Source organism: Pongo pygmaeus, chromosome 6, assembly GCF_028885625.2.
Source record: "Pongo pygmaeus isolate AG05252 chromosome 6, NHGRI_mPonPyg2-v2.0_pri, whole genome shotgun sequence".
In the NCBI taxonomy this organism is placed as follows: Eukaryota; Metazoa; Chordata; class Mammalia; order Primates; family Hominidae; genus Pongo; species Pongo pygmaeus.
In genome coordinates this window covers 21627907-21655447 of record NC_072379.2, presented here as the reverse complement: position 1 = coordinate 21655447, position 27541 = coordinate 21627907, and the positions used below count along the sequence as shown (strand labels likewise).

At 44.8% G+C, this 27541-nt stretch overlaps 1 protein-coding gene across 2 annotated transcripts in view; it reads left to right on the top strand.

Annotated features, from left to right (window-relative positions):
- Positions 1-26521, top strand: part of CRCP (CGRP receptor component) — a 37610-nt gene extending 11089 nt beyond the window's left edge. The window contains exons 3-6 of one of the 2 annotated variants that reach the window (XM_054495123.2): positions 2493-2591; positions 6052-6146; positions 17251-17308; positions 24153-26521. In XM_054495123.2, the coding sequence (XP_054351098.1) occupies positions 2493-2591; positions 6052-6146; positions 17251-17308; positions 24153-24302 (402 nt within the window). In that variant the 3' untranslated portion in view covers positions 24303-26521. The remainder of the gene's footprint in view (positions 1-2492; positions 2592-6051; positions 6147-17250; positions 17309-24152) is intronic. The other variant, XM_054495124.2, reaches the window with a different exon arrangement.
- Positions 26522-27541: the final 1020 nt, after the last annotated feature.

Sequence of the window (27541 nt, the reverse complement as noted above, 5' to 3'; positions counted from 1 at the left end):
GAGGGGGCAACCTTCCCTAAATCTCAAAGATTCTAGATCATCATTTGGGATGTAGTCATAGGATAGAAGCATCTATTTTAAGGCTGTTTCTGTCTGCAAAATTTCCCATTAAAATTTTTATGATTTTTCCTAATTATCACCCTTGATATATTTATATATTTATAATGCTTTTGTACATTGCAAATAGTCTTATGGGTATTAACATCCTTATTTTGAAAGTGAGTTTAGGCCGAGCGCGGTGGCTCACGCCCATAATCCCAGCACTTTGGGAGGCCAAGGCCAGCAGATCACGAGGTCAGGAGATCGAGACCATCCTGGCCAACATGGTGAAACCCCATCCCTACTTAAAAAATAAAAAAAGACAGTGAGTTTAGTTGACTCACCTTTCTGAATAGTAGAAATTAAGAAATGTAGAATTTTTTGGGCTTAGGGTGGGATTGCTGGAGAAAGGAAAAGAAGGAAAAAGGCTGGTAAGAGAGGAGATATTCCAGCATTTTTGCTTCCTATTTGGCACTAGCAAAACCATCTGATAGGCTCACTCCAGGTGTAGAAAGAACCATTTATACCTTGACTGTGAATTTTCCACGTGCTAGAGTCTAAACTCAGGAAGACTCAGGAGGTCTAGAAGGTAGTAGGTTAAGTGCAGTATCTCACGCCTGTAATCTCGGCCCTTCGGAAGGCCAAGGAGAGAAGATTGCTTGAGGCTATGAGTTAGAGATCAGCCTGGGAAACCTAGCAAGACCCCCAGCTCTTAAAAAAATAAATTAGCGGCTGGGCGCGGTGGCTCACGCCTGTAATCCCAGTACTTTGGGAGGCTGAGGCGGGCGGATCACGAGGTCAGCAGATCAAGAACATCCTGGCTAACACGGTGAAAGCCTGTCTCTATTAAAAATACAAAAAATTAGCAGGGCGAGGTGGCGGGCGCCTGTAATCCCAGCTGTTGGGGAGGCTGAGGCAGGAGAATGGCATGAACCCGGGGAGTGGAGCCTGCAGTGAGCCGAGATTGTGCCACTGCACTCCAGCCTGGGCGACAGCAAGACTCTGTCTCAAAAAAAATTAAATAAATAAATTAAATAAATAAATAAATAAATAAATAAATAAATAAATTAGCTGGGCGTGGTAGCAAACACCTACTATGGTCCTAGCTACTTGGAAGGCAGAGGGGAGGTTCGCTTGAGCCCAGGAGTTTGAGGTTACAGTGATGACCACTGTACTCCAGCCTGGGAGACAGCTTTTGAGACCGTGTCCCCAAATAAAAGCTCCCAGAGTGTAAGACAGCAAAAAGAAAGAAACCTCCCCGCTTGTGGTGATCGCCTCCCCCGCCCCACAAAAAAGAAGGTAGTGGAATAAACAGAGTTGGCCATATTCTTTCCTCCTTAAAGGCTCAGTCTTAAGTGGTTGCAGCTTAGAACAGGAAGGAAATGGTTGCATGGTTTTTGGCCAAGCCTTTGGCTTTTAGGAGCCTCCTTGTCCAGTTTGGACTTTGCTAGGTGTTTGGGTGTTTTACCTGTTGGGGAAACATTGCATTCATTGATCTCATGCCACTATTTCTGAAAGGACCAGCAGATGAGAGGGGTCGCATTGTATCTGGTGATGGTGTGTGAGCCTGCATTTTCTTCACTTCTGTGGTAGAATCTCTAAAACAGGAATGAGACTGAGATTCCCCCCTGCCCCCAGCACTAATACATGTATGTTTTATCCTTGTGGGAAAGTTTGCTTCTAAAGATCCATAGCATTTTTTCCTTTCTTTTTTGGGGGGTAAACTCTGTCTTATCACTTGCCTCAAAATTTTTCTTTTCCAGGAAGAAATTATTAGATTTTTGTACTAGAGAAGCAGAATTCTTTTTTTTTTTTTTTTTTTTTTTTTCAGATGGAGTCTCGCTCTGTCACCCAGGCTGGAGTACAGTGGCACCATCCAGGCTCACTGCAACCTCTGCCTCCCGGGTTCAAGTGATTCTCCTGCTTCAGCCTCCCGAGTAGCTGGGACTACAGGCGCCGCCACCACGTCCGGCTAATTTTTTGTATTTTTAGTAGAGATGGGGTTTCACCGTGTTAGCCAGGATGGTCTTGATCTCCTGACCTCGTGAACCGCCCACCTCAGCCTCCGTAAGTGCTGGGATTACAGGCGTGAGCCACCATGCCCGGACCCAGAATTCTTTTTTAACAAAATATTTGCTTTAAGAAAATCTGCTTTCAAATAGTATATTTTTGAGATCAGAGGAGATTAGTGATGTACATATTGATAGGAAATATTTGAAATATTTTAAGTAAATTAATGAATTTGGATTATTTGGCTTATATAAAAGAACATTTTTAAAAAATGTAATATGCCTCTGGGACTCATATTTGCTCAAATCCAAGAGTTGGAAGCTGGGTGATGGGCGGGTGAAAGGAAGTACTATACTTTCCTGTTTATCCTTCAAAACCACTGACCTTGGATAGATATATTTCTCAAATTTATTCATAAATGTCTTTTTTGTATCTCCTCCTAGGTGTTTCAGTTACTAACTGATCTGAAAGAGCAGCGTAAAGAAAGTGGAAAGAATAAACACAGCTCTGGGCAACAGAACTTGAACACTATCACCTATGAAGTAAGGCTGGGCTTCTGGTAGACCTACCTAAAGTACCATTGAGGGAGGGGGGTTTATTCTCCCAATGACTGGCAGCTGAAATCAAGATCACTTTTTATATGATCTGAATAGTTTTATTCTAACCTGATTTTTGTTTGTTTGTTTGTTTTTTGACACGGAGTCTCGCTCTGTCGCCCAGGCTGGAGTGCAGTGGCGTGATCTTCACTCACTGCAAGCTCCGCCTCCTGGGTTCATGCCATTCTTCTGCCTCAGCCTCCCGAGTAGCTGGGACTGCAGGTGCCCTCCGCCACGCCCGGCTGATTTTTTGTATTTTTAGTAGAGACGGGGTTTCACCATGTTAGCCAGGATGGTCTCGATCTCCTGACCTCGTGATCCGCCCGCCTAGACCTCCCAAACTGCTGGGATTACAGGCATGAGCCACTGCACCCAGCCTACTCTAACCTGATTTTTATTCTGTTTATAAAAGTGAGAGGAGTTTGGTCAAGTTTAGAGTTTAGCCAGCTACAAAGTTAGAAGGAATAGTGTAAAGATTGCCCTCACTTCTCCTTGAAAGGGGAGCACAGCTCACTGCAGCTTCAACCTCCTAGGCTCAAGTGATGCTCCCAGCTTAGCTTCCCAAGTAGCTGGGACTATGGGCATCCACGGCCATGCCTGGCTATTTTTTGTTGTTGTTGTCCAGGCTGTTCTCCAACTCCTGGGCTTAAGGGATCTTCCCACTGCAGCATCCCAAAGTGCTGGGAACTTACACGCTTAAGGCTATTATTTTTCAAGTTTGAGATTCCTTCCAAAATAAGTAATTATAATTCCTCCGAAATTATATCTATATTCTTCCTCAAAAGCCACAAAATCTGTGTAATCATGAGAAAGCATCACACCATTGCAAATCAAAGAAAAAAAAGAAAAACCTTTTTATTTTGAAATCATTTTTCTTTTCTTTTTTTTTTTTTTTTTTGAGACAGATTCTCACTCTTGTTGCCCAGGCTGGAGTGCAATGGCGCAACCTCAGCTCACCGCAACCTCTGGCTCCCGGGTTCAAGCGATTCTCCTGCCTCAGCCTCCCGCGTAGCTGGGATTACAGCCATGCACCACCTCGCCTGGCTAATTTTGTATTTTTAGTAGAGACAGAGTTTCTGGTTCCCGACCTCATGTGATCCGCCCACCTCTGGCTCCCAAAGTGCTGGGATTACAGGCGTCAGCCACCATGCCCAGCCATTTTTCTCTTACATTACATAAACGTAAAGAAAGTGCTGGGATTACAGGCGTGAGCCACCGTGCCCAGCCATTTTTCTCTTACATAAAAGTTGTAGAGACAGTGCTGGGAGTTCTCATGTACCCTTCCCATAGTTTTCTCTGATGTTAATATCTTACATAACCACAGTACAGTGATCAAAACCAAGAAATTAACATTGGTACATACTATTAAGCTAAGCTTAAATTTTATTTGAATACCCTGTTTTCCCATTGCTGTCTTCTGGGTTCCAGGATTCAGTTCAGGATACCATTTTGTATTTAGTTAACATGTCCCCATAATGTGATTCAATCTGTATCCTTACTCTTCCTTTATCTTCCATGACCGTGACACTTCCAAAGGCTCGTCAAGTATTTTGTAGAATGTCTGTTGATTTGTGATTGTCTGATGTTTTATTATGATTACACAGAACCTATGGCTTTTGAGGAAGAGTACCACAGAGGTAGTCTCCCCTTCTCGTGTCATGATTTCTGGGGGTACATGATATCGATGTTTCTTATGGGTGATGTTGTTAACTTTGGTCATTTGCTTAAGATGGTATCTGCCTGGTTTCTCCACTGTAAAGCTACTGTTTCTTCATTTCCACATTATGTTAGAAAGGATTTGGCCGGGCATGGTGGCTCACGCTTGTAATCCCAGCACTTTGGGAGGCCGAGGCAGGCAGATCACAAGGTCAGGAGATCGAGACCACGGTGAAACCCTGTCTCTACTAAAAAAAAAAAAAATACAAAAAATTAGCCGGGCGTGGTGGCGGGCGCCTGTAATCCCAGCTACTCAGAGAGGCTGAGGCAGGAGAATGGCGTGAACACGGGAGGTGGAGCTTGCAGTGAGCCGAGATTGCGCCACTGTACTCCAGCCTGGGCAACAGAGCAAGACTCCGTCTCAAATAAATAAATAAATAAATAAAAAAGATGAAAGGATTCACCAAGTTCAGTCCATATTCAAGGGGAAGGGGGGCGGGGGGATTAAGCTCCACCTCTTGAAGGGAGGGATATCAAAGAATTTGTGGATGTATGTTAAAACCACCACAGTAATTAAAAGATATTTTGTGGGAGATGCTTTGCGGCTAGGAAAACAGCCTACCCTTTGCTTACGCTTTTAACCATCAATTTTAGCATTTATTGGTGGGTCTTTCCTGCAGTAGTTATGACTATGGTACAATTGCCTGAGAGTGATTTAAAAATTTTTCTCATTCTTGGCCGGGTGCGGTGGCTCATGCTTGTAATCCCAGCACTTTCTGAGGCCGAGGCGGGTGGATCACGAGGTCAGGAGATCGAGACCATCCTGGCTAACATGGTGAAACCTCATCTCTACTAAAAATACAAAAAGAAATTAGCCGGGCATGGTGGCGGGCGACTGTAGTCCCAGCTACTTGGGAGGCTGAAGCAGGAGAATGGCGTGAACCCAGGAGGTGGAGCTTGCAGTGAGCCGAGATCGTGCCACTGCACTCCAGCCTGGGCTACAGAGCGAGACTCCATCTCAAAAAAAAAAAAAAAGAAAAAGTTGTCTCTTCTTACCCGTTTATTTATTCAGTCATATATATACCATGTAGACTCATGGCAATTTATTTTATTCTTTGGGTTCCCCCTCTTTAAAAAAATTGTTCAAAACATAACATAATTGTCAGATTGAGGTTTTTTTTTTTTTTGAGATCAGAAAAGTTTTCTCCTAAAATTTCATTAATTATTCTTCCTCTTCTAGCTACTGGTTTTCTCTTCCAGGAATTCCAGTTACACAAAGATTGGTTCTCCTGAATGCCTTTTTGTTTTATACAGGATTTTTTTTTCTTTTTTGTTTTCTTTTCTTTTTTTTTTGAAACAGAGTCTCACTCTGTCACCCAGGCCGGAGTGCCATGGTGCGATCTTGGTTCACTGCAACCTCTGCCTCCTGGATTCAAGTGTTTCTCCTGCCTCAGCCTCCCTAGTAGCTGGGATTACAGGCGTGCACCTCCACACCCAGCTAATTTTTTGTATTTTTGGTAGAGATGGGGTTTCACCATGGTAGCCAGGCTGGTGTCGAACTCCTGACCTCAGGTGATTTGGCCACCTCGGCCTCCCAAAGTGCTGGGATTACAGGTGTGAGCCACCATGCCCAGCGTCTACAGGATTTTTACAAACAAAATTTTAGAATTTTAATTACAGCCATTGCCTTCGTTTTTTCTCATTCACAGTTCTTTGTCTTATGCTTGGCTTTTTTCTCTTTTTTTGCCAGACGTTAAAATACATATCAAAAACACCATGCAGGCACCAGAGTCCTGAGATTGTCAGAGAATTTCTCACAGCATTGAAAAGCCACAAGTTGACCAAGTAAGTAAATCTCTTAAGTAGGAAGAGAGTGACACATGGTGAAATGATACTTGCTACATTCGTAGTAACCGTGTATTGATATTCAGCTGGGTTTGGATTTAAAGAAGGATTATAGTATTGGAGATGAAACAACTGAAAGTTAGACATAGGGACTAGAGTAAGGAACAAATCTTTTTTTTTTTTTTTTAATAAATGAAGAAAGTTCATTTATCCTAGTGATACCGTATTACTCTGCCTGCTTATTCTGCAAAATTAGCAGAGATTAATTTACATTCTCAAAAAAGACGGGTGAGGGGAAATGGAAATGCTTCATGGAAAAGAAGGCAAATTTAGGTCATGGGTAGAGATCTCAATCAAATGGGCCAAAATACAGTTTATTTATATCTGCTAACTCCCAACTGCTAGCATCTGACCACAGCGTAACAAGCTTGGAATCGGGGAACCTGGGCTGTAGTCCAGTTTCTACCCCTTATAGCACCATGACCTTGGAAAAGGTATTTGACCTCTCTGAGTTTCATTATCCTCACCACTGAATAAGGGTCATCTGCTAAACTCACAAGGCTGGGGAAAGGATGAAGTATGGTGTCTTCATGGAAACAATATGTGTAGATGTCCTTTTTGGACTCTAGAAGCCATAAATGATGCAACCTTATTTATTAACCATTAAGGTGAACAGGGCCAACCATTTCTGTGTTATTAACACTGCTTCTTCCCTACTGATTCAATTCAGATAAACTTTACAAAGCACTTCACACCAGGAGCTGAGTATCAGGGCCACTTGGTTCTTACAGACACAGTGCCTCCCAGCCAAAATTGGTAGAACTAATAGTTCTACTCTTAAAGCAGGACCCCTCTAGCCTCCCATTATCTAGATGAAAATGAGCTTACTAATTTAGAAACACAAGTGAGTGTATTCTAGGCTAACCAAATTAATTCTTCTCTAATTATTGAGAACATTAAATGTCATGAGCTGATCTCAAAATATTAGTAAAATAAATTGTTTTGAAAGGAAGGAAATGTGATAATGTGGTAGAAATGGGGAAAAAACAAGACAGAATTGAAATATTATATTAATCAAGTACTAACTGGTTTGAATGGGTAAATGCAGAAGACCTTTCTTCCTTCTTTTTTTATTTATCTTTTTTCTCAAAATTATACTTTAAGTTCTAGGGTACATGTGCACAACGTGCAGGTTTGTTACATATGTATACATGTGCCATGAGGAACAAATCTTAATGGGGTTTAAAAATCTTTTCTTGGCCAGGCGTGGCGGCTCATGCTTGTAATCCCAGCACTTTGGGAGGCTGAAGCGGGTGGATCACCTGAGGTTGGGAGTTCTAGACCAGCCTGACCAACATGGAGAAACCCCATCTCTACTAAAAATACAGAATTAGCTGGGCGTGCTGGCACATGCCTGTAATCCCAGCTACTAGGGAGTCTGAGGCAGGAGAATCGCTTGAACCTGGGAGACGGAGGTTGCGGTGAGCCAAGATTGAACCATTGCACTCCAGCCTGGGCAACAAGAGCAAAACTCTGTCTCAAAAAAAAAAAAAATCTTTTCTTGGAGTCCCAGTTTGTATAACATGTCGCATCACCCCCACTCCCAGAATTCAGACCAAATTGGATGAAAAGTAGGGTTGACAAGTTAAAGTATTTTTTATAAAGTTGATCAATGAAGTCCTTTGACGTTTGTGTTTGCTTGAGGCAAAAGTGGCTTGATCATCTTCTGTGAGTTCTTGTAGTTCCCAGTTCCTTTTCTTGGTCTGGAATGAGTTCAACCTTTTAAAATTGAAAACGTCATACATCAAGAGTTTACATGAGAAGAAAACTAGCCCTTTTTTTTTTCATTTGGTTTGGTTTTTTTTGAGATGGAGTTTCACTGTTGTGAGTTCATGCTGGAGTGCAATGGCGCAATCTCGGCTCACCGCAACCTCTGCCTTCGGGTTCAAGTGATTCCTCCTGCCTCAGCCTCCACAGTAGCTGGGATTACAGGCATCTGCCACCACACCTGGCTAGTTTTGTATTTTTAATAGAGACGTGGTTTCTCCATGTTGATCAGGCTGGTCTCAAACTCCCAACCTCAGGTGATCTGTCCACCTCGACCTCTCAAAGTGCTGGGATTACAGGCGTGAGTCACCGTGCCTGGCCAATTTTGTATTTTTAGTAGAGATGGGGTTTCACTGTATTGGCCAGGCTAGTCTTGAACTCCTGACCTCAGGTGATCCTCCTGCTTTGGCTGCCCAAAGTGCTAGCATTTCAGGTGTGAGCCACTGTGCCTGGCCTATGTATACATTTTTGAATTGACTTGTTGATATCTGGAACAAATCCTGCTGAGATTCTGATTGGGATTGCGTTACATCTGTAGGTCAAGTTTTGGGGGAGAATTGACATCTTGACAATATTAATAATTTAAGATCGGACGGGCGCAGTGGCTCACACCTATAATTCCAGCACTTTGGGAGGCCAAGGCAGGTGGATCACGAGGTCAAGAGATCGAGACCATCCTAGCCAACATGGTGAAACCCCGTCTCTACTAAAAATACAACAAATTAGCCGGGTGTGGTGATGGGGCCGCCTGTAGTCCCAGCTACTCGGGAGGCTGAGGCAGGAGAATCACTTGAACCTGGGAGATGGAGGTTGCAGTGAGCCGAGATTGCGCCACTGCACTGCAGCCTGGTGACAGAGCAAGACTGTCTCAAAAAAAAAAATTTAATAATAATAATAATTTAAGATCAGTCAAAGGTTAAAAAAAAACAACCCACCAATACTGAACCTTCTAGTCTGTGAAAACAGTGTAGCATACAGGTTCTGCACAAATTTTTTTAGATTTATACCTATTTCATAATTTTGTGTGCTATTGTAAATGGTGCTCATTTCCAGTTGTTGATTGCTCATATAGAAGTACAGCTGACTTTATATTGGTGTTATGCCCTCCAGCCTTGATAAATCCACTTATTAGTTCTAGGAACATTTTTAGTGTATTCTTTAGGATTTTCTATGCAGAAAGTCATGGTGTTTGCAAACAGAGTTTTACTTCTTTTTCATCTGTATGCCTTTTCCTTCTTTTTCTTATCTCATTGCCCTGGCTGGGGCCTCCAGGACGATGTTGAGTAGGAGTGGTGAGAGCAGACATCCTCATCTTGTCCCTGATATTAAGGGAAAACAGTCAGTCCTTCACCATTAAGTATGATGCTGGTTTAGGTTTTCCATGGATGTCTTTTACCAGGTTTAGGGAGTTCAAATTGCAGAGATTGGATGTTGAATGTTGTCACTTGCTTTTTCTATATCTATAAAGCTAAAAAGATTTGTAGCCTTTTGGCTGAATCTTTTTGTTTATTTTTGTTTTTAGTAGTTACTGTAAGGATAATAATATGCATGCCTGACCATTTATAGTCCAGAGTTAATATTTGACCAGTTAGTGTATATAAGTCTCTTTACCTTCTTTTTGTGTTATGGTTGTATTTATAACATATAATCTACATACATTGAAACATATAATCTACATACATTGAAACATATAATCTACATACTGTTAGTAGTGTTTTTACATTTACTTTCTATATTCTTACATATTTTAAAGAGCTTAAGAGAACAAAAATAGTCTTTTTGTCATCATTTCTTTTGCTCTCTATTCCTGAAGTGCCCTGTGTCCTTTTTATCATTTACTTCACCAGGAAGAACTTCCTTTGGCACTTTTCTGAGAACAGGTCTCTTGGCTACAAATTCTCTTATTTTCATTTAGCTGAGAATGTCATTATTTCCTTTCATTCCTGAAGGATAATTTCACTGGGTTGATTGATCTTTTCCTTCAGAACTTTTAAGATGTCATTTCAGTGACTTCTGGCTGTCACAGTTTTTGATTAGAAATCTGTGATCAGGCTGGATGCAGTGGCTCATGCCTATAATCTCAGCACTTTGGGAGGCTGAGGCAGGAAGATCACTTGAGGCCAGGAGTTTGAGACCAGCTTGGGCATCATTGTGAGACTCCATCTCTATATTTTGAAAAATAATTAATTAAAAAAAATTTTTAATCTGCTATCACCCTAACCCTAATGTGTCATTTTCCTCTGGCTGCTGTTAAGATTTTTTTTATCCCCTCTCTACTCCTACTGCTTCACTTCACTAGCCTGGGCGCGGTGGCTCACGCCTGTAATCCCAGCACTTTGGGAGGCTGAGGCCGGCGGATCATGAGGTCAGGAGATTGAGACCATCCTGGCTAACACGGTGAAACCTCGTCTCTACTAAAAAAAATACAAAAAAAAAAAAAAAAATCAGCCGGGCGTGGTGGCAGGCGCCTGTAGTCCCAGCTACTCGGGAGGCTGAGATAGGAGAATGGCGTGAACCCGGGAGGCAGAGCTTGCAGTGAGCCAAGATGCGCCACTGCACTCCAGCCTGGGGGACAGAGCGAGACTCCGTCTCAAAAAAAAAAAAAAAAAAAAAAAAAAATTTTAAATAAATTTAAAAAAAGATTATCAAGTCTTTGGTCTTCAATAATTTGATAATGATATGTTTCAGCTTTTTTTCCCCAGTTTATTTTTGCTGAGCTTCTTGATTATGTAAATTTATGTTTCTTACTACATTTGTGAAGTTCTCAGCTATTTTTGAAATATTTTTTTCTATCCCAATCTCTTTCTCCTCCTTTTCTTCAGCTCCCAGAAACACAACTGGTAAACCTCTGATACTGCTATACAGGTCTTTGAGGCTCTGTTCCTTTTTTAAAAAATTTGTAGTTCAAGTGGAATAATTTCTCTTTTTTCCTTCCTGTCTCTTTTTTTAGTAGAGATAAGGTTTCACTCTGTTGCCCAAGCTGAAGTGCGATGGCGACCTCAGGCTCACTGCAGCCTCAAAGTCTAATGGGATAATTTCTGTTGATCTGTCTGTATACGCACAGATTGTTCTGGCATTTTCCGTTATCAAGGCTACCAGTGAATTTTTCATTTCAGGTATTTTTCAGTTCTAAAGTTTCCATTTGGTTATTTGTTATAACTTCTGTTCTTTCCTGAGAACTTGTATTATTCCATTCATTTCAGGAATGTTTACCTTTTCCCCCAGTTATTATAATAGTTAGAATCTTGATAATTTTAACATGTCATCATGGGCTTGGCATCTGTTGATTATCTTTTCCTTGGAGAATGAGTCATATTTTCGTGGTCGAGGTAATTGTAGATTGTATCCTGGGCATTTGAGTATTATATTGTTTAGACTCTGGGTCCTGTTAAAAGCTTCTGGTTTGTGTTTTAGGAGGCTGTCAATCCAATTAGGTTCAGACTTCAAGTCGGTCTTGCCTTCCGGGGCAAGGATTTCAGTGTCATTTGGTTTTGAAACCCACTCTGGGTCTTTGCATATGGGACTGGACTGGCGGTGGAACTTGCTTCCTTCTCACTCGGGGTCTTTGCTGTGCTGGGTCTGTTCCATGCTTGCTGTTTTGGTACTGTTCTGCACATAAACAGCTCAGGTGAATCTAGAATTTGTGTTGATTGATACTCAAATTTGGAGGAGTCCCCTTCTCTAGCTCTCCTCTCTGGAACTTCCCTGCTCCTACTCTCTGGCCCACATGATACCCCCTTTTGGGTCCTCTAGCCACAAGTTCCGAGTTTCTCTCAAAGGTTTACCTGCCCACCTGTGTATGGTTGTTACTAGAGCTGTCCTTGGAGCAGAGCAGGGAAAGTAGAAAAGGGAAAAGGGAAAGATGACTCTTGGGCACTCTGGACAGCAAGGGCTCCCTTCCGGGCTACGCCTGCTGCTGGTCCCCACCTGGGGGGCTGCCCTTGAGTTGTGAGCTCCTCCTGGGTCTCCAGCCTTTCTCAGTCTCCTGGCCAGAAAGATTGGATTTCTCCTGGAGTTGGAGCTGCTTGTGGGGCCACCGCAGCTGCACCAGGATTGAGGCCCTGAGAGAAAAGGGGAAAAAGCCCCGAGAAACTCACATCCATCCTCCACCCCAAATGGTTCTCAGGTTTTGTTTCCCTCCCAGACCACCTGCTTTTGTTTGCTTTTCAGAGTTGGGTATTTTTTTGTTTTTTGTCTGGAGATTTCTTCTTTTCTTTTTTTTTTTTTTTTTTTGAGATGGAGTCTTGCTCTTGTTACCCAGGCTGGATGGAGTGCAGTGGCACAGTCTCAGCTCACTGCAACTGCCGCCTCATGGGTTCAAGCGATTCTCCTGTCTCGGCCTCCTGAGTAGCTGGGATTATAGGTGCATGCCACCACTGCTTATTTTTGTATTTTTAGTAGAGACGGGGTTTCTCCATGTTGGCCAGGCTGGTCTCGAACTCCTGACCTCAGGTGATCCGCCGCCTCAGCCTCCCAAAGTGCTGGGATTACAGGTGTAAGTCACTGTGCCCAGCTGTCTCGAAATTTTTCACTGTAATCTGTGGAGAGAGAAAGGCTTTCGTGGGCTTCCTCCATCTTCTCCTATAGCAGAAGTGCTAACAGTTGATTTTTAAGGCCTCTTTTCATCTCTTTGGGCTAATGTATTGCTTCCTAAGCCCAACATCTTTTCTACTATAAGTATGGACAAATACTGTTCAAAAAACCTACAAATACATAGGCATTGTCTTGCAAGCTGATTCGTGATTGGCCATGATCTATATAAATTTAAAGCAGACTGTAGTATTCAAGAAGGATTAATTTTAGCTCCCTTTTTTCCACTAGTGATCCTAAAATCGAGGATTTTTGAAAATCTTTTTAAAAGGCTTTCTAATCCTTTTAACCTCAACCCTTTGATTAATTGCTTGTTTCCATGACTCTGCCAAGAGTTAACGCTTCAGGCAGCGTTGTTGTCCAACAGCCAGAAGAGGGAGCGGCGGGCTTCTTCACTGCGGCTGGGCCTGGCTCCTCTGGGAACTTGCAGCTCTTGTTATATTTGTGAGCATAACACATCCGGTTATACTCTTGTAGTTATTTTTAAATGTACAATTAAATTATTGTTGACTGTAGTCACCCTGTTGGACTATCAAATACTAGATCTTATTCATTCTTTCTATTTTTTCATAGTCATTAACCACGTGCACTTCTACCACCTCGCCCACCCCACTGCCCGTCCCCACCTCTGGTCTGCTACTCTCTGGTCCTTCTCCTCTCTCTGTCTCCAGAAAGCATGGACTTCTTGGTTACAGCCTGTAGTGGTAGCTGAGATTTTGAGGCCTGGGTGAGGACGTCAGTAGGAGGGTCAGAGGATGAAAGTCAGCACCATGAGAGTGCCAGAGCCTCTCTGGAGAAGAGAAAATCCAGAAGGAGATGAAGAAGGGAGAGTCGGATCAGGAAAGAATTGAAAGAGAAGGTGTCATGGAAGCCCTGAGGGCAGGCAGTTTTAAGGAGGGAATGATCAGCAGTGTCAGATGGAGTAGGACCAAGGAGCAGCCTCTGGATTTGTCCGTGTGGAGGCACCAGGCCCTTGAAGCAAGAACACTTTTGGTGATCACTTGGGCAAGAGCTAGGGTGCAGGGAGTTGAGAAGCAAGGGGAGAAAGTAGAGACAATGAAAGTGGCTTGGTTCTGAAGCCAGCAGGGAATGTTTGTGCGCTGACCCCCTTAATTCCCCCACCACCCCAGACTGGAGTGTGGAGTGCGTGGGAGCCTGCTGTGACCACAGCAGTGCTCAGCTCCTTGGGTGTAGGACAGGGAACTTGCTTGGTGGTTTGACCTCGAGTTGGAGTTTTTCAGGGAATGGTTGTGAATGTCTTTGCTGATCTTCTGGTCGTCTCGTTACCAATCCTCTGTAGCTTTTAGTCCTTGCGATCCCTCTTCTCCCTCTTCACGTGGAGACCTCTCAGACGGGAACTGAGAAAACTACCCGGAATGAACTCATCTCCCTTCCAGTCCTTTCCGATTGGCTGCTATATTCCCCTCACCGTGGTCTTGGTGGAACATGAGCCCCTTTGCTGGAGATTTGGGCAGCAGTTTCTGAGGGTCTTTACTTTTCCCTCCTGGAATTTCAGCCTCTCCATGTGTTTGTCTCCCTAGCCGGTGGCCATTCTCCACTCTTCTTCCAGACCCTCCCTCCTTCGGCTGGAGCTGCTTTTTTACTTCTGTGTTATCAAGAGGTTCGTTCCTCCACAATCATTCCTCAGTCCCCAGAGTCCAGTTGTCAGCACAGCTGTCATTCCACTGAACTGCACAGGCCACCAATGACCTCTTGGTTGGCAAATTCCGTGACTTCTGTATTGACACAGTCAACTTATTTTTCTCGCTCTGTCTCCCAGACTGGAGTGCAGTGGTGTGATCATAGCTCACTGAAGCCTCAGACTCCTGGACTCAAGCAATCCTGCCTCAACCTCCTGAGTGGCTAGGACTACAGGTATATGCCACCATGCTTGGCTAATTGTTTTATTTTTATTTTTTTGTAAAGACAGAGTCTCACTTTGTTGCCCAGGCTGTTTTTGAACTCAGAGCCTCAAGTGATCCTCCTACTTTAGCCTCCCAAAGTGTTGGGATTACAGATGTGAGCCACCGCGCTTGGCTTCTCCTGGCCTGTTAGATGGAGGCACTTTACGGTGTTCTGTCCTGGTCTTCACTCACTCCACAGTTGGTCTCTGGACCCATAATATCCACTCCATGGTTTCATGTAACTCCTTGCAAATAAATCTAGTGCTGGTTTTTTTCCTTTAGTTTTAGACCAAACTAGACACACTTTTTGACAGAAGCCTCTTCAGAGTTATAAAGGTACTACAAACTCAAATTTCATGTTAAATAATGTATTTTTTTTCTAAACAACCTAACCTTGACTCTATCTGTTCCCTCACTCCTCCTCCCCGATCCTACCCAATCTAGGCAGTTGTCAAGTCCTGTTGACTTTACCTAAGGGTGACGGGAAGCGTTTCACGTGTTTAGACGCTTACTGGCATGCCTGCTGCTGCTGGCCAACTTCATAACCTCACTCTCACTCACCCAGAGGGTGTTACAGTGTGTTCCTCCCTGTCTGCCTCCATTTTCTTGGGTCTTCCAGAATTGCCGCCAGCACCAGCCAGAGCATGCCCCTCTTCCTTGGTTGCTCTCCTGTATTGACCAAGTCATACCCAGCCTCTTGATAGTCAGGGCCTCAGGGCCCTTTCGATCTTGTCCCAGATGACTCTTTCACCCCATGTCCCACCCCTCTCTAGCTGTTTCCTAAAACTCTGGGAGCTTTCTTTCCTCTGGGCATGTCCTTGTGTTGTTCCTGCCCTGGCTGTCTGTCCCTCCCATCCCTTTTGCATTGAAAAGCCATCAGGGTCTAGTGCAAGGGTCATCTCTGTGGAGTCTCCCTCCTTGAGTCTAGAGTAAACATTTGGGGGATTACAAGCAGTAGAAATTGACTAGAACTGCCCTAATAATTACTGCCATTTATGGAGAAACTATCATGGGACAGATGGCATTATGACACTTTCCATCCATTATCACATGTACGCTAGAAGCAGATGGCCAAGAACAGGAGCTTCTCTGCCATTTACTAGCTTTGCAACTGTGGACAAGTTATTTACTATCTCAGTGTCAGTGAAATCTGAGGATTCAATGTAGTTCCACATGGAAAGCAAGCAATAAATGGTAGCGGCAGCCTCTGGGAAGATTTTCATCCCTCTTAATCCTCTCATAAGAGAGTAAGTACTGTTATCATTCCTGTTTCACAGATGAGGAAACTGAGGCTCAGGGAGAGTGGGTAAGTGTTCTTCCCCCAGCACGTGGCTGCAGGAGTCGTGGCTTCTTCATGTTTTCACTCCAGAAGGTCTTTAATGCAGTAAATACTTACTGAGCTGATTGGAAAGATGGATCTGCAGCCCCAGGGTCAAACTGAGAGAGAAATGTAGAAGTTGTCGCCTGCACAGGGGTGGTCACTGCAGTCGTTTGATCTCCTCTGAAGTTCTGTAGTCTTTCAGAGTCCACACGATTCGGCCACCCTTTCAGCAATGATCTGTGTCTTTCTTTGAGGCAGATGATCACTATAACTGTCACTCAGATCTTTTGTTGTGAAAATTTGCATGTATTTGTCTTCTTTCTCCAGCTGGGTTAAGTGCTTTCAGGGCAGAGGCACTGTACCTATATTTCTGTGTATTAACTCCTGCCTCTTTTAGTCCCTGTTTTGTTTACTAAGATAATAGGTCAAATCTGCTAAATATTAAATCTTAATCTCAAAAAGGAATTCACCCATTTCTAAGAGATGACCACACAAGATGATTTTGTGTGTTTTAATTTTTTTTTAGTTTTAGAGATAGGGTGTGGCTTTGTCGCCCAGGCTGGAGTGCAGGCTAAAGCGATCCTCCCGCCTCACCCCCTTGTCCTCTGCCTTCCGTAGCTGGGACTACAGGTAGCTGGGACTACAGGAGCAACCCATCATGCCCAGCTAATTTATTTTAATTTTTTTGTAAGGTTTTTTAATGTTGCCCAGGCTGATCGGGAATGCCTGGCCTCAAGGGATCCTCCCACCTGGCCTCCCAAAGTGCTGGGATTATAGGCATGAGCCACCACACCTGGCCTAAGGTGATTTTGTTAGTTGGTACTTTCTATAATTTGGATGAAGAAAGCATTATTTTCTTCACATTTTCCAGATAGAAATTACCTTCCTGGGCTGGGCGCGGTGGCTCACGCCTATAATCCTACCACTTTGGGAGGTCGAGGCAGGTGGATCCCCTGAGGTCGAGAGTTTGAGACCAGCCAGGCCAACATGATGAAACCCCATCTCTACTAAAAAAAATACCAAAAATTAACTGGGTGGGTGTGGTTGCGAGCACCTGTGATCCCAGTTACTTGGGAGGCTGAGGCAGGAGAATCACTTGAACCCTGGAGGCGGAGGCTACAGTGAGCCAAGATCGTGCCACTGCGCACCAGCCTAGGCAATAAGAGGAAAACTCTGTCTCAAAAAAAACAGGAAAAAAGAAAATGACCCCCCTGTTTTTAAAATGGCATATGCACTGCTGCTTTGTTTCCTACAATCACACCTCTGATACCCATTCGTACCGTGGGCTGGGAGTCACACACATGCTCCTGTTCCATTCTCTCAATTTACAGTTGAAGGAACTGAGGGCCACACTCCAGTGGTTCTCCCATTTTTTAGCTAACAAATTATTCTCTGTGAAGCTCAGTCAGGACTCAGGACTTAGGGCTATGCAAGTTGTCAACGCTGTACTTTCCCTCCACAGAGCTGAGAAGCTCCAGCTGCTGAACCACCGGCCTGTGACTGCTGTGGAGATCCAGCTGGTGAGTGAAGGGTGCCTGTGCTGGGGAGGCTGCTGTGGGTCTGAGATGTAGAATGGCTGTGGTGGACAAGCCAGGAACTGCGTTTTTTTTTAAGAGGCTGCCCAACCACCCCATTTCTTAAGGAAAAGGAGACCTTGCCAGTTTGATCCTAGTTAGTGCGGACTTAGGGACCACAAAACACTGGAGGAGATTTCATTCCTCCCCTAGGGTTTTGGCTGATGACTTGGCGGCTCTCCGACTCCCCTGATGTCCAGGCCATTCTGGCCATTGCTTCCCTGTAGGCGTTGTTGCCAACCAGATGTTGCATAAAAAACATGAAATTCAGCATGTCTCTGGTGAACATTCTCTGTCCCCACGCCCACCCTTCGCCCTGCTCTTGCTTCCTCTCCTTCTAGGTGAGGGGAGCATGTGTGCACTGTCCCATCGGCTCCCTTCCTTGCTCATCTCCTGGCCTGGCCTCCCACGCCGGAAACCTGCAATCCATTCTCTTCCTTTCATTTCATAGTCAGGGAGTCCCCAAATTCAGTTGCTTCTGTCTTCTGTTCTTGCTTCTCTCCCTCATGTACTGCATTGATTTCTGCCATTATTTTTTCACGCGGCTCTTGCGGGTGTCCTCTCCCCATTCTCCCTGGCTCCCCAAGTCCATCTCCCACATCACCGTCAGAGATCACATATAAAACCATGAATGTGATCCCATTTCCCTGCATAAACCATTTATTTAGTGCAGCCTCATCACTTGTGAAGTCCGCTTTGTACTGAGAGCGTAGGCTTTGGAATAGGAGGAGGCAGCCAGAGTAGAGGGGCCTGCGATGGGGTAAGGGGCCTGGGAAATGATCCAGGGAGATACCCGGGCCACCACTGGGCACGCTGTGGCCGCTGCCTTCTTATTACAGGGCAGAGAGCATCGATACGTGACAAGTGTCAAGCAGGCCGTCTAATTGCCAGTTTTAAAAAAAAAAAAAAGAAACTTTAGAGAATTAACAAAATGAGAATAAAGCAGTTTCCAAAGTCAGTTTTAGAAATACTTAGCTCTTTGTCAAATTTCCTTTAGAAAAGTATGGAAGAAAATGGTCAAAAATACGATTTTTAGAGTTGCTAATGGAAAAACTTTTTAAAAGGCCACAGGGTATTTAATTTTTTACTAAATTGTTCATTGTCTTCCTAGGGTTGTTTTTGCCCTTCAGAATGTACCCAAAATTAAATTAGAACAGTTCCTTCCATGAAGGGTGCCTTTCTCTGGGAACCCGCCTGTAGGCTAAATAGAAACCCCTTTCTCATGTGTCCTGATTATTTTCATGCTTTACACTGTGTTGGAGTTTCAACTTAGAGCTTAGAGGAGAGAAAAAACAAACAGAACAGCAAGAAACGAATCCCTGTCCCTCTGGGTTAAAGATCACATGTCATGTCTCCTCCAGCTTTAATCAGCAACATATGTTACTCATGGCTTAATGACAGGCAGAGAGAAGAGATGAGGATTAGTGTGACCTCAGCCAGAGCCTGTGGAAAGTGGTATCATTACTTGGGGGAAGATTTGCTGCTATTGAGAGTGCCTGGGGTGGGCCGGGTGCGGTGGCTCATGCCTGTAATGCCAGCACTTTGGGAGGCCAAGGTGGGCAGATCACCTGAGGTCAGGAGTTCAAGACCAGCCTGGCTAAAGTGGTAAAACCCCATCTCTACTAAATGTACAGAAATTAGCTGGGCATGGTGGCGCACACTTGTAATCCCAGCTACTTGGGAGGCTGAGGCAGAATCACTTGAACCCGGGAGGCCAAGGTTGCAGTGAGCCAGGATCGCACCACTGCACTCCAGCCTGGGTGACAGAGTGAGACTCCATCTTGGAAAAAAAAAAAAAAGAGTGCATGGGGTGTGCCAGACACAGTCTCAGTCCTTGGTCCTGGTGCCTGTGATTGTCTGTCACTTTGAATGCCCTCCCCACAGTCTTGGAAGGGGGCAAGTGTCCTGTCCATTTTAGCCCAGAGGGCTGGTGAGTGGCTGATTGGGACCTTCTGATTCAGAAGCTTTACTTTGCTCCTCCAAGCCAGGAACTTGTGCTTGATGAGAAGAAAGATGTGTGTGACATCCCCTGAGATGGTTTCCTTCTCCTTTCTACAAAGTAGGTAGGCCTTGGTAGAAACTGCTGTTTCTCAGTAGTTGGACCATTTTATAGCCAGATTCTTCCCACTCTGGAATTTGGCTACAAAAGGTAGCAAATTGTTTACCAAGGTTTGTAGCAGTATCTCTTCTCACCAGAGTGATAAGAAATGAAAGCTTTGGCCGAACATGGTGGCTTGCGCCTATAATCCCAGCACTTTGGGAGGCCAAGGTGGGAGGATTGCTTGAGGCCAGGAATTCAAAACCAGCCTGGGCAACATAGTAAGACCCCATCTCTACAAAAAATGAAAAAAAAATTAGCCAGGTATTGTGGCGCACACTTGTGGTCCCAGCTACTCAGGAGACTAAGGTGACAGGATTGTTTGAGCCCAGAAGTTCAAGGCTGCAGTGAGCTATGATAGTGCCACTGTACTCCAGCCTGTGTGACTGAGCAAGAACCTGTCTTTTAAAAAAAAAAAAAGCAAATGGCCGGGCACAGTGGCTCACGCCTGTAATCCCAGTACTTTAAGAGACCGAGGCGGGTGGATCACCTGAGGTCAGGAGTTTGTGACCAGCTTGGCCAACATGGCGAAACCCCATCTCTACTAAAAATACAAAAATTAGCTGGGCATGGTGGCGAGCGCCTGTAATCCCAGCTACTTGGGAGGCTGAGGCAGGAGAATCGCTTGAACCTGGGAGGCAGAAGTTGTAATGAGCCGGGTGTAGTGAGCGCGACTGCAGTCCAGCCTGGGCGACAAGAGCGAAACTCCTTCTCTAGAAAACAAAAAGAAATAAAAGGTTTCACTTACAGTGGCAAGCACAAAGGACTTGAGTGAGAAGTTCCCTATATTAATACTAGAGCCATTTTTTCTCCCTGGGTCCAGAAAACAGTCCCAGCATCCAACATTTATTAGCATTCACTTGGAAGCCAGGTGTCTTTTGGAGGCTGAAGCCTCACTTCTTCAGTTACGCCTGGGCTGTGATTTGCTGTGGCCCTCTGATGACTGCCTGCTGACTCAGAGGCTCGGTGAGGAAATGAGGTGGCCACCCAGCTTAGGACTTGTTGTGCCCGGTTGTGTATTGATTTGGAATGATTTGTGAGCCCTCCGGCCTGAGGTCAGTAATCCTGTGACCTCACAGGCCACTGCCCTGAACAGCACTACCATCTAGGCCTGTTAGTAATTTCGTGATTATGAAGTCTTGACTCATATAGAGCGTTATTGCTTGTAAAACACTGTTACATATGTTCTCCTTTTGTCCTCGCTGTAGGCGTTACTTTCATTTTACATTAGAGAAAGTTGAAATTTAGAAAGCCAGGTTCAGTGAACTGTTCTGGATCAAATATTTAATAGTATACATTGTTGCTATCAGATCTTTGAATCACTTTGAGGAAAGTAGGACTTTAGGTTTGGCAACTTCAAGTTGCCATTTTTGGAGGTCGGCAACCCAGTTTGATGCTCCTGGGATTGGGATAATAAGTTTATCATTTATGTTAACCCAGCTGTTGATACTTTGGATTTTTAAGTTTTATTTCCCCTTATGTTCTCAACTACTTGAAATGGTTGGTATCTGAGAACCTTGATATGGTGCTTTGAACTTTACTTCTTTACTTGGACTGTTTCTCCTGTGTTGGAAAGAAAAGGTGAAGGGCCGGACACGGTAATTCATGTCTATAATCCCAGCACTTTGAAAGGGTGATGTGAGAGGATCACTTGAGCCCAGGAGTAGAAGACCAGCCTGGGCAACCCCATCTCTACAAAAAATAATAAAAAATAATTAGCTGGACATGGTGGCACATAGCTATAGTCCCAGCTACTCGGGAGGCTGAGGCAGGAGGATTACTTGAGCCCAGGAGTTTGAGACTGCAGTAAGTGATGATCGTGCCAGTATGCTCCAGCCTGTGTGACAGAGTAAGACCCACTCTCTTTGGGAAAAAAAAAGGTGGGGGTGAGGGATAATGTAGTCATTGTCATTTATCCTAGTGATCCAAGACGTGCTAGTAAGTTTTTTATTTCTGAAAGTTTCTTTTTTGTTTGTATTTCATTTAGTTTAATGCAGCTTAGGGTTTCTTCCTGTGACTGGGAACCTTAGGTTGAAAAAAAAAAAAAAAGGTCTTGACTGTAATTAAGGGGGATTGGATGTTGATAAAAGCTCCGGCCGTTAGTGAACTTAGCAAAATTCTTTTCTGCACATTATTTTGTCAAACGGAGATCATCTTTTCTCTAGGTTAAATAATCAAATCTTGGCTATTTCCTTCCTTTCCCTGCTTTATTCTTTGGGGGCAGTACATGTTAGATTACTGCTTTTTACAGACTGTAATTTTGCATGTCTGATTTTATTTTTATTTTATTTATTTATTTTTTTTGAGACAGAGTCTTGCTCTGTCGCCCAGGCTGGAGTGCAGTGGCGCGATCTTGGCTCACTACAACCTCCACCTCCTGGGTTCACACCATTCTCCTGCCTCAGCCTCCCGTGTAGCTGGGACTACAGGCGCACGCTGCCACGCCCAGCTAATTTTTTGTATTTTTAGTAGATATGGGGTTTCACTGTGTTAGCCAGGATGGTCTCGATCTCCTGACCTTGTGATCTGCCCACCTCAGCCTCCCAAAGTGCTGGGATTACAGGTGTGAGCCACCGCACTTGGCCCCATGTCTGATTTTAAAAATGGGTTTTTGGCCGGGTGAGGTGGCTAACTCCTGTAATCCCAGCACTTTGGGAGGCCGAGGCGAGTGGATCACCTGAGGTCGGGAGTTCGAGACCAGACTAACCAACATGGAGAAACCCTGTCTCTACTAAAAATACAAAATTATCTGGGTGTGGTGGTGCATGCCTGTAATCTCAGCTGCTAGGGAGCCAAGGTCACGCCATTGCACTCCAGCCTGGGCAACAAGAGTGAAACTCTGTCTCAAAAAAAAAAAAAAAAAAACGGGGGTGGGTGTTTGAAGATTGTTTCTTTCTCAGAGGAGAATTTACATTTTCCTGAGCCATGGAATCTTTAGAAAATGGTCATTTTATTTCACAGCGTCATAGGGAGTAGCCCCCATTGATTCACTCAGGATCTCCCCCATCCTGGGACACCAGGATTATTATCTAGTTGCAGAAACACTTTTGGGCTGAAGTGAGTGGAGAGACCAGGGTTTTGCCAGGAGTTCATGGTGTGACCTTGGGCATGTCACATTACTTCCTGAACTGTGCTGTTGTCTGTAAAGGGAGGTGGTCAGACTGGGATCCTCTCCAGGATTGCAGGCCTGTCTTATTATCTTGTTTTACTTCAGTCTGCCAGGATTTCTTTCTGGAACTCCCTGTGGTCCCAGTTGCCGGATTTCAGAGATTGCTGTGGGGAATGCCATGGAATAGAACCTGGCCACCTTGAGCTGAGAAAGGTGTTTGTGATTGATGGTTGATGCCACCAAGCAAAGAGGGTTAAATAACTTAACTGCCTGCCTGCTGCTTTTAAAAAGGCAGCTGACGACCTAATCTGTTTAGAATTAGGGGCGAAGCTAAGGAAACTGGCTCAGGCTGTGGGTATCATCTCTGGATTCAGATTTCTGGGACCACATCAGAAACCAGGTTTTACATGGACCTTTGATGGGCAGTGTGGTGTGGAACGTGGGGGACTGTGGGTTTTAGACTGGGCAGTTCCGGCTGGGGATTCCAGTTCTACCCCTTAGCAGCATTGTTGGGAGGATGAAAGGAAATGCCGGACGGGAAGTGCAAGAGGCAGCTCCAGGCACATGGGAGGCCTCCCTGCAGGGCTGTTGCTAGTGGGAGTGAGGGTTAGAAGAAGGCTCCAAACCATTTGGCACATAGTGGGCATCATCAACTGTGTTGCTGATACAGTTCGTTAAATTACAGATGTGTGCCTGGCACAGTGGCTCACGCCTGTAATCCCAGCACTTTGGGAGGCCAAGGTGGGTGGATCACGAGGTCAAGAGATTGAGACCATCCTGGCCAACATGGTGAAACCCCTTCTCTACTAAAAATACAAACAGTTAACTGGGCATGGTGGCTCGCGCCTGTAGTCCCAGCTATTCGGGAGGCTGAGGCAGGAGAATTGCTTGAACCTGAGAGGCGGAGGTTGCAGTGAGCCGAGATTGTGCCACTGCACTCCAGCCTGGCGACAGAGCGAGACTCCGTTCCCCCCCCCCCACCAAAAAAAAAAAAAAAAAAAAAAAATGTGCTTGTGAAATATAAAAGTACATAAAGTGCCATTTAACTTCTTCGAGATGCATATGAAACCTGTTCACCACTTCTCTGTGTGTGTGTGTGTGGTTATATAACTGTTAGCTTTTTCCTTTTTTTTTTTTTTTTTTTTTTTAGACAAAGTCTTGCTCTGTCACCCAGGCTGGAGTGCTTGGCTCGACCTCCTGGGCTCAAGTGATCCTCCTACCTCAGCCCCCCGAGTAGCTGAGACTGTTGGCGCACACCACCATGCCTGGTTGATTTTTTTTGTTTGTTTTTAAGAGATGAGGTTCCTCTATGCTTCCCAGGCTGGGGGTTTTCCTTTTCTTTAAAGAAAAATGCTATCCTACAACTCGGTTTTTACTGACCCATTTTGATCAGTCGCATTGGCTCAGTCCAGGATGTGAGTTGGCTCCACCCTTCCGTCTGTAAGATGGAGAGGACTCACGAGGACCCAGGCTGTGAGGTCTGTGTGCCAGGAGGCCGGGCTGAGACCATGAGCACAGTTGGCAGGGCTGCCCAAGGCTGTAAGCTTCATTTGTAACCCTGGAGGATTTCTTTCCTTCTGCAGATGGTGGAAGAGAGTGAAGAGCGGCTCACGGAGGAGCAGATTGAAGCTCTTCTCCACACCGTCACCAGCATTCTGCCTGCAGAGCCAGAGGCTGAGCAGAAGAAGAAGACCAACAGCGATGTGGCAATGGACGAAGAAGACCCAGCATAGAAGAGCACAGCTGGCCCCAGCGTTTCATGAAGTCAGAAGGCCCGGCAGCCGTTTCCTGGACGTTGAGAGGATTGTTTATTTGATTTTTATCCTCATCCTAGCAGGCCTGGCTTCGTGGTTAGTTGGGTACATCACAAAAATAAGCTAAAAAGAAATATTTGTGCCTTGGGGAGAAGAAACATGGTGAAGACAGGCTGAGGTTGTCAGGGCAGAGAGCTGAAGGTGGGGACAGTGACTGCGGACCCCTCTGTGCTTGAAAGATTTCCTCCACGGCCTTTGCCCCAGTTGTGGGAAGGTCTCTGTGCACAGCGGGGAAAATGCTTGTGTCGCCTTTGGTGGGCCATGTCCTAATTAGTTTCATCTGCTTCCCTGGGAACTTACTAAGCAGGGGCTCAGAGCACTGTTGGGAGTCTGGTTAGAGTCCCCAGAGAGTTACTCTAAGTTAAAATGAGCCACTGACCTTGGCTCACCTTAGAGGAACTTCCTCGAGACCAACAGAGATAAGAAAAGAACCGGCCTGGCCAATCCTTCAACAGCTCTAGAGCCCCTTTTCTCTGCTGGCAGGGGCTTTGTTTACCAGCTCACTATTTAGGCTAAATGTTAGGGACCAGATCACTGCAGTTGAAAACAGGCACTCCAGGCTTAGTGACAGTGGCAGCAGAAACAGTGTTGGCTGCCTTTCTGACCACCCCACTTTCCTGCCCTGAGACAGCAGCCCAGGGCAGGTGCTTCATATTGAGACAAGGTGAGCCTCATTTGCACAACAGTCAAATTGTTTGTTCCTTTAAAAAGGACACAATTAGCCTGGCACGCTGACTCATGCTTGTAATCCCAGCACTTTGGGAGGGCAAGGCAGGCGGATCACCTGAGGTCACAAGTTTGAGACCAACCTCACCAACATGGAAAAACCCCATCTCTACTAAAAAAATACAAAATTAACCGGGGGGTGATGGCGCATTCCTGTAATCCCAGCTACTCGGGAGGCTGAGGCAGGAGAATCGCTTGAACCCGGGAGGCAGAGGTTGAGGTGAGCCAAGATTGTACCATTGCACTCCAGCCTGGGCAACAAGAGCGAAACTTCTAAAAAAAAGAAAATATTAAGATGATTACCATGTGAAAACCTTTTTAATATTCAGGATTTGGAAAGTATAGTTGCCCCAGGCATGTGGTTGTTGCCTTAGGTCCTGCGAATATTGCTGAAAATCGGATTTTCCACATTCACTGTCTTCCCTGTTTTAGGGAAGAAAATGATCATAGACATTCGATTTTCCAAACTGGCACTCTTATTTTCAATGCTAATTGGATTACTTCTCTTCCAACCCTCCTGCCTGCCCATCCATCCATCCCAGTCCCCAGGCATCTTAACCGTACCATCTGAGCTTCAGCTGAAATCTCTTTACAGGCAACATTGAAAGTACCAGATTGGGGCCAGGTGTAGTGGCCCACATCTGTAATCCCAGCACTTTGGGAGGCGGAGACGAGCGGATCATGAGGTCAGGAGTTCAAGACCAGCCTGGCCAACATGGTGAAACCCCATCTCTACTAAAGATATAAAAAACTAGCCAAGCGTGGTGGTGCATGCCTGTGATCCCAGCTACTCGGGAGGCTGAGGCGGGGGAATCGCTTGAACCAGGAGGCAGAGGTTGCAGTGAGCCGAGATCGCGCATTGCACTCCAGCCTGGCTGACAGGGTGAGACTCCATCTCAAAAAAGAGAAAGTACCAGATTGTACTTTTAAATCTCTTTAGCATATTGGGAATTTTAGTGGGAGCTGTTGATTTATTTCTCAGGGCATACGTGTGCCAATCTGTCTCATTGTTGTCTCTCTCTTTTTTTTTTTTTTTTTGAGACAGTCTCGCTTTTGTTGCCCAGGAGTGCAGTGGCACGATCTCAGCTCACTGCAACCTCTGCCTCCCAGATTCAAGCAATTCTGGTGCCTCAGCATCCTGAGTAGCTGGGACTTACTGGCACGTACCACTATACCCTGCTAATATTTATTTGTATTTTTAGTAGAGACGGGGTTTTGCCATATTGGCCAGGCTAGTCGTAATGTCTCTTTTTAACACTGAATATGTTAGGTGGTTTTTCTTGATGGATTTAGGGTTAACCTAGTTAATAATAAATTGTTTCCAGGTAATTATCAAGTTTTGTCATTTTGTAAATCTGAAGAGTTAATATTGTCATGGATACAAATAAAGTAAAATCTGACTGAGGCTAAAATGTGTGATTTTTTTCTTAAAAGACTGACTCTATTTAGATCTACTTTTTTTTTTTTTTTTGAGACGGAGTCTCGCTCTGTCACCCAGGCTGGAGTGCAGTGGCGCCATCTAGGCTCACTGGAAGCTCCGCCTCCTGGGTTCACGCCATTCTCCTGCCTCAGCCTCCCGAGTAGCTGGGACTATAGGCGCCTGCCACCATGCCCGCTAATTTTTTGTATTTTTTAGTAGAGACGGGGTTTCACCATGTTAGCCAGGATGGTCTCGATCTCCTGACCTCGCCCACCTCAGCCTCCCAAAGTGCTGGGATTACAGGTGTGAGCCACCTCGCCCAGCCTATATCTACATTTTTAATTGGATTTCAAGAAAAGTTTAAGTTTCTATATTTGAGACCTGAATTTCACCTCAGTTTTTTGTTAAACCAGGTTCTGGAAGACTTAACTTTATAAGAAATGAACATATATTCTGTGTAATTTTCGTATCACATTAATAATAAATGTTTCAGAAATAAAAATTGGCGAGGCTCAGTGGCTCACGCCTGTAATCCCAGCACTTTGGGAGGCCAAGGAGGGTGGATCATGAGGTCAGGAATTCAAGACCAGCCTGGACAACATGGCAAAACCCCATTTCTACTAAAAATGCATAAAGTAGCCGGGCGTGGTGGCAGGCGCCTGTATCCCAGCTACTTGGGAGATTGAGGCAGGAGAATTGCTTGAACCCGGGAGGCGGAGGTTTCAGTGAGGTGAGATTGTGCCACTGTACTCCAGCCTGGGTAACAGAGTAAGACTCTGTCTCAAAATAAAATAAAATAAAACAACTTAATTAATGGAGGTAGAGATTTGAAGAATGGTTATCAGAGGCTAGGAAGGGTAGTGGGGGTTGGGAGGGATGGCTAATGGATACAACAATATAATTAGAAGGAATAAGATCTTATATTTGATAGCACAACAGGGTGACTACAATCAAAGATTTATTGTACTTTGTTTTTTGTTTTGTTTTGTTTTGTTTTGAGACAAGGTCTCAT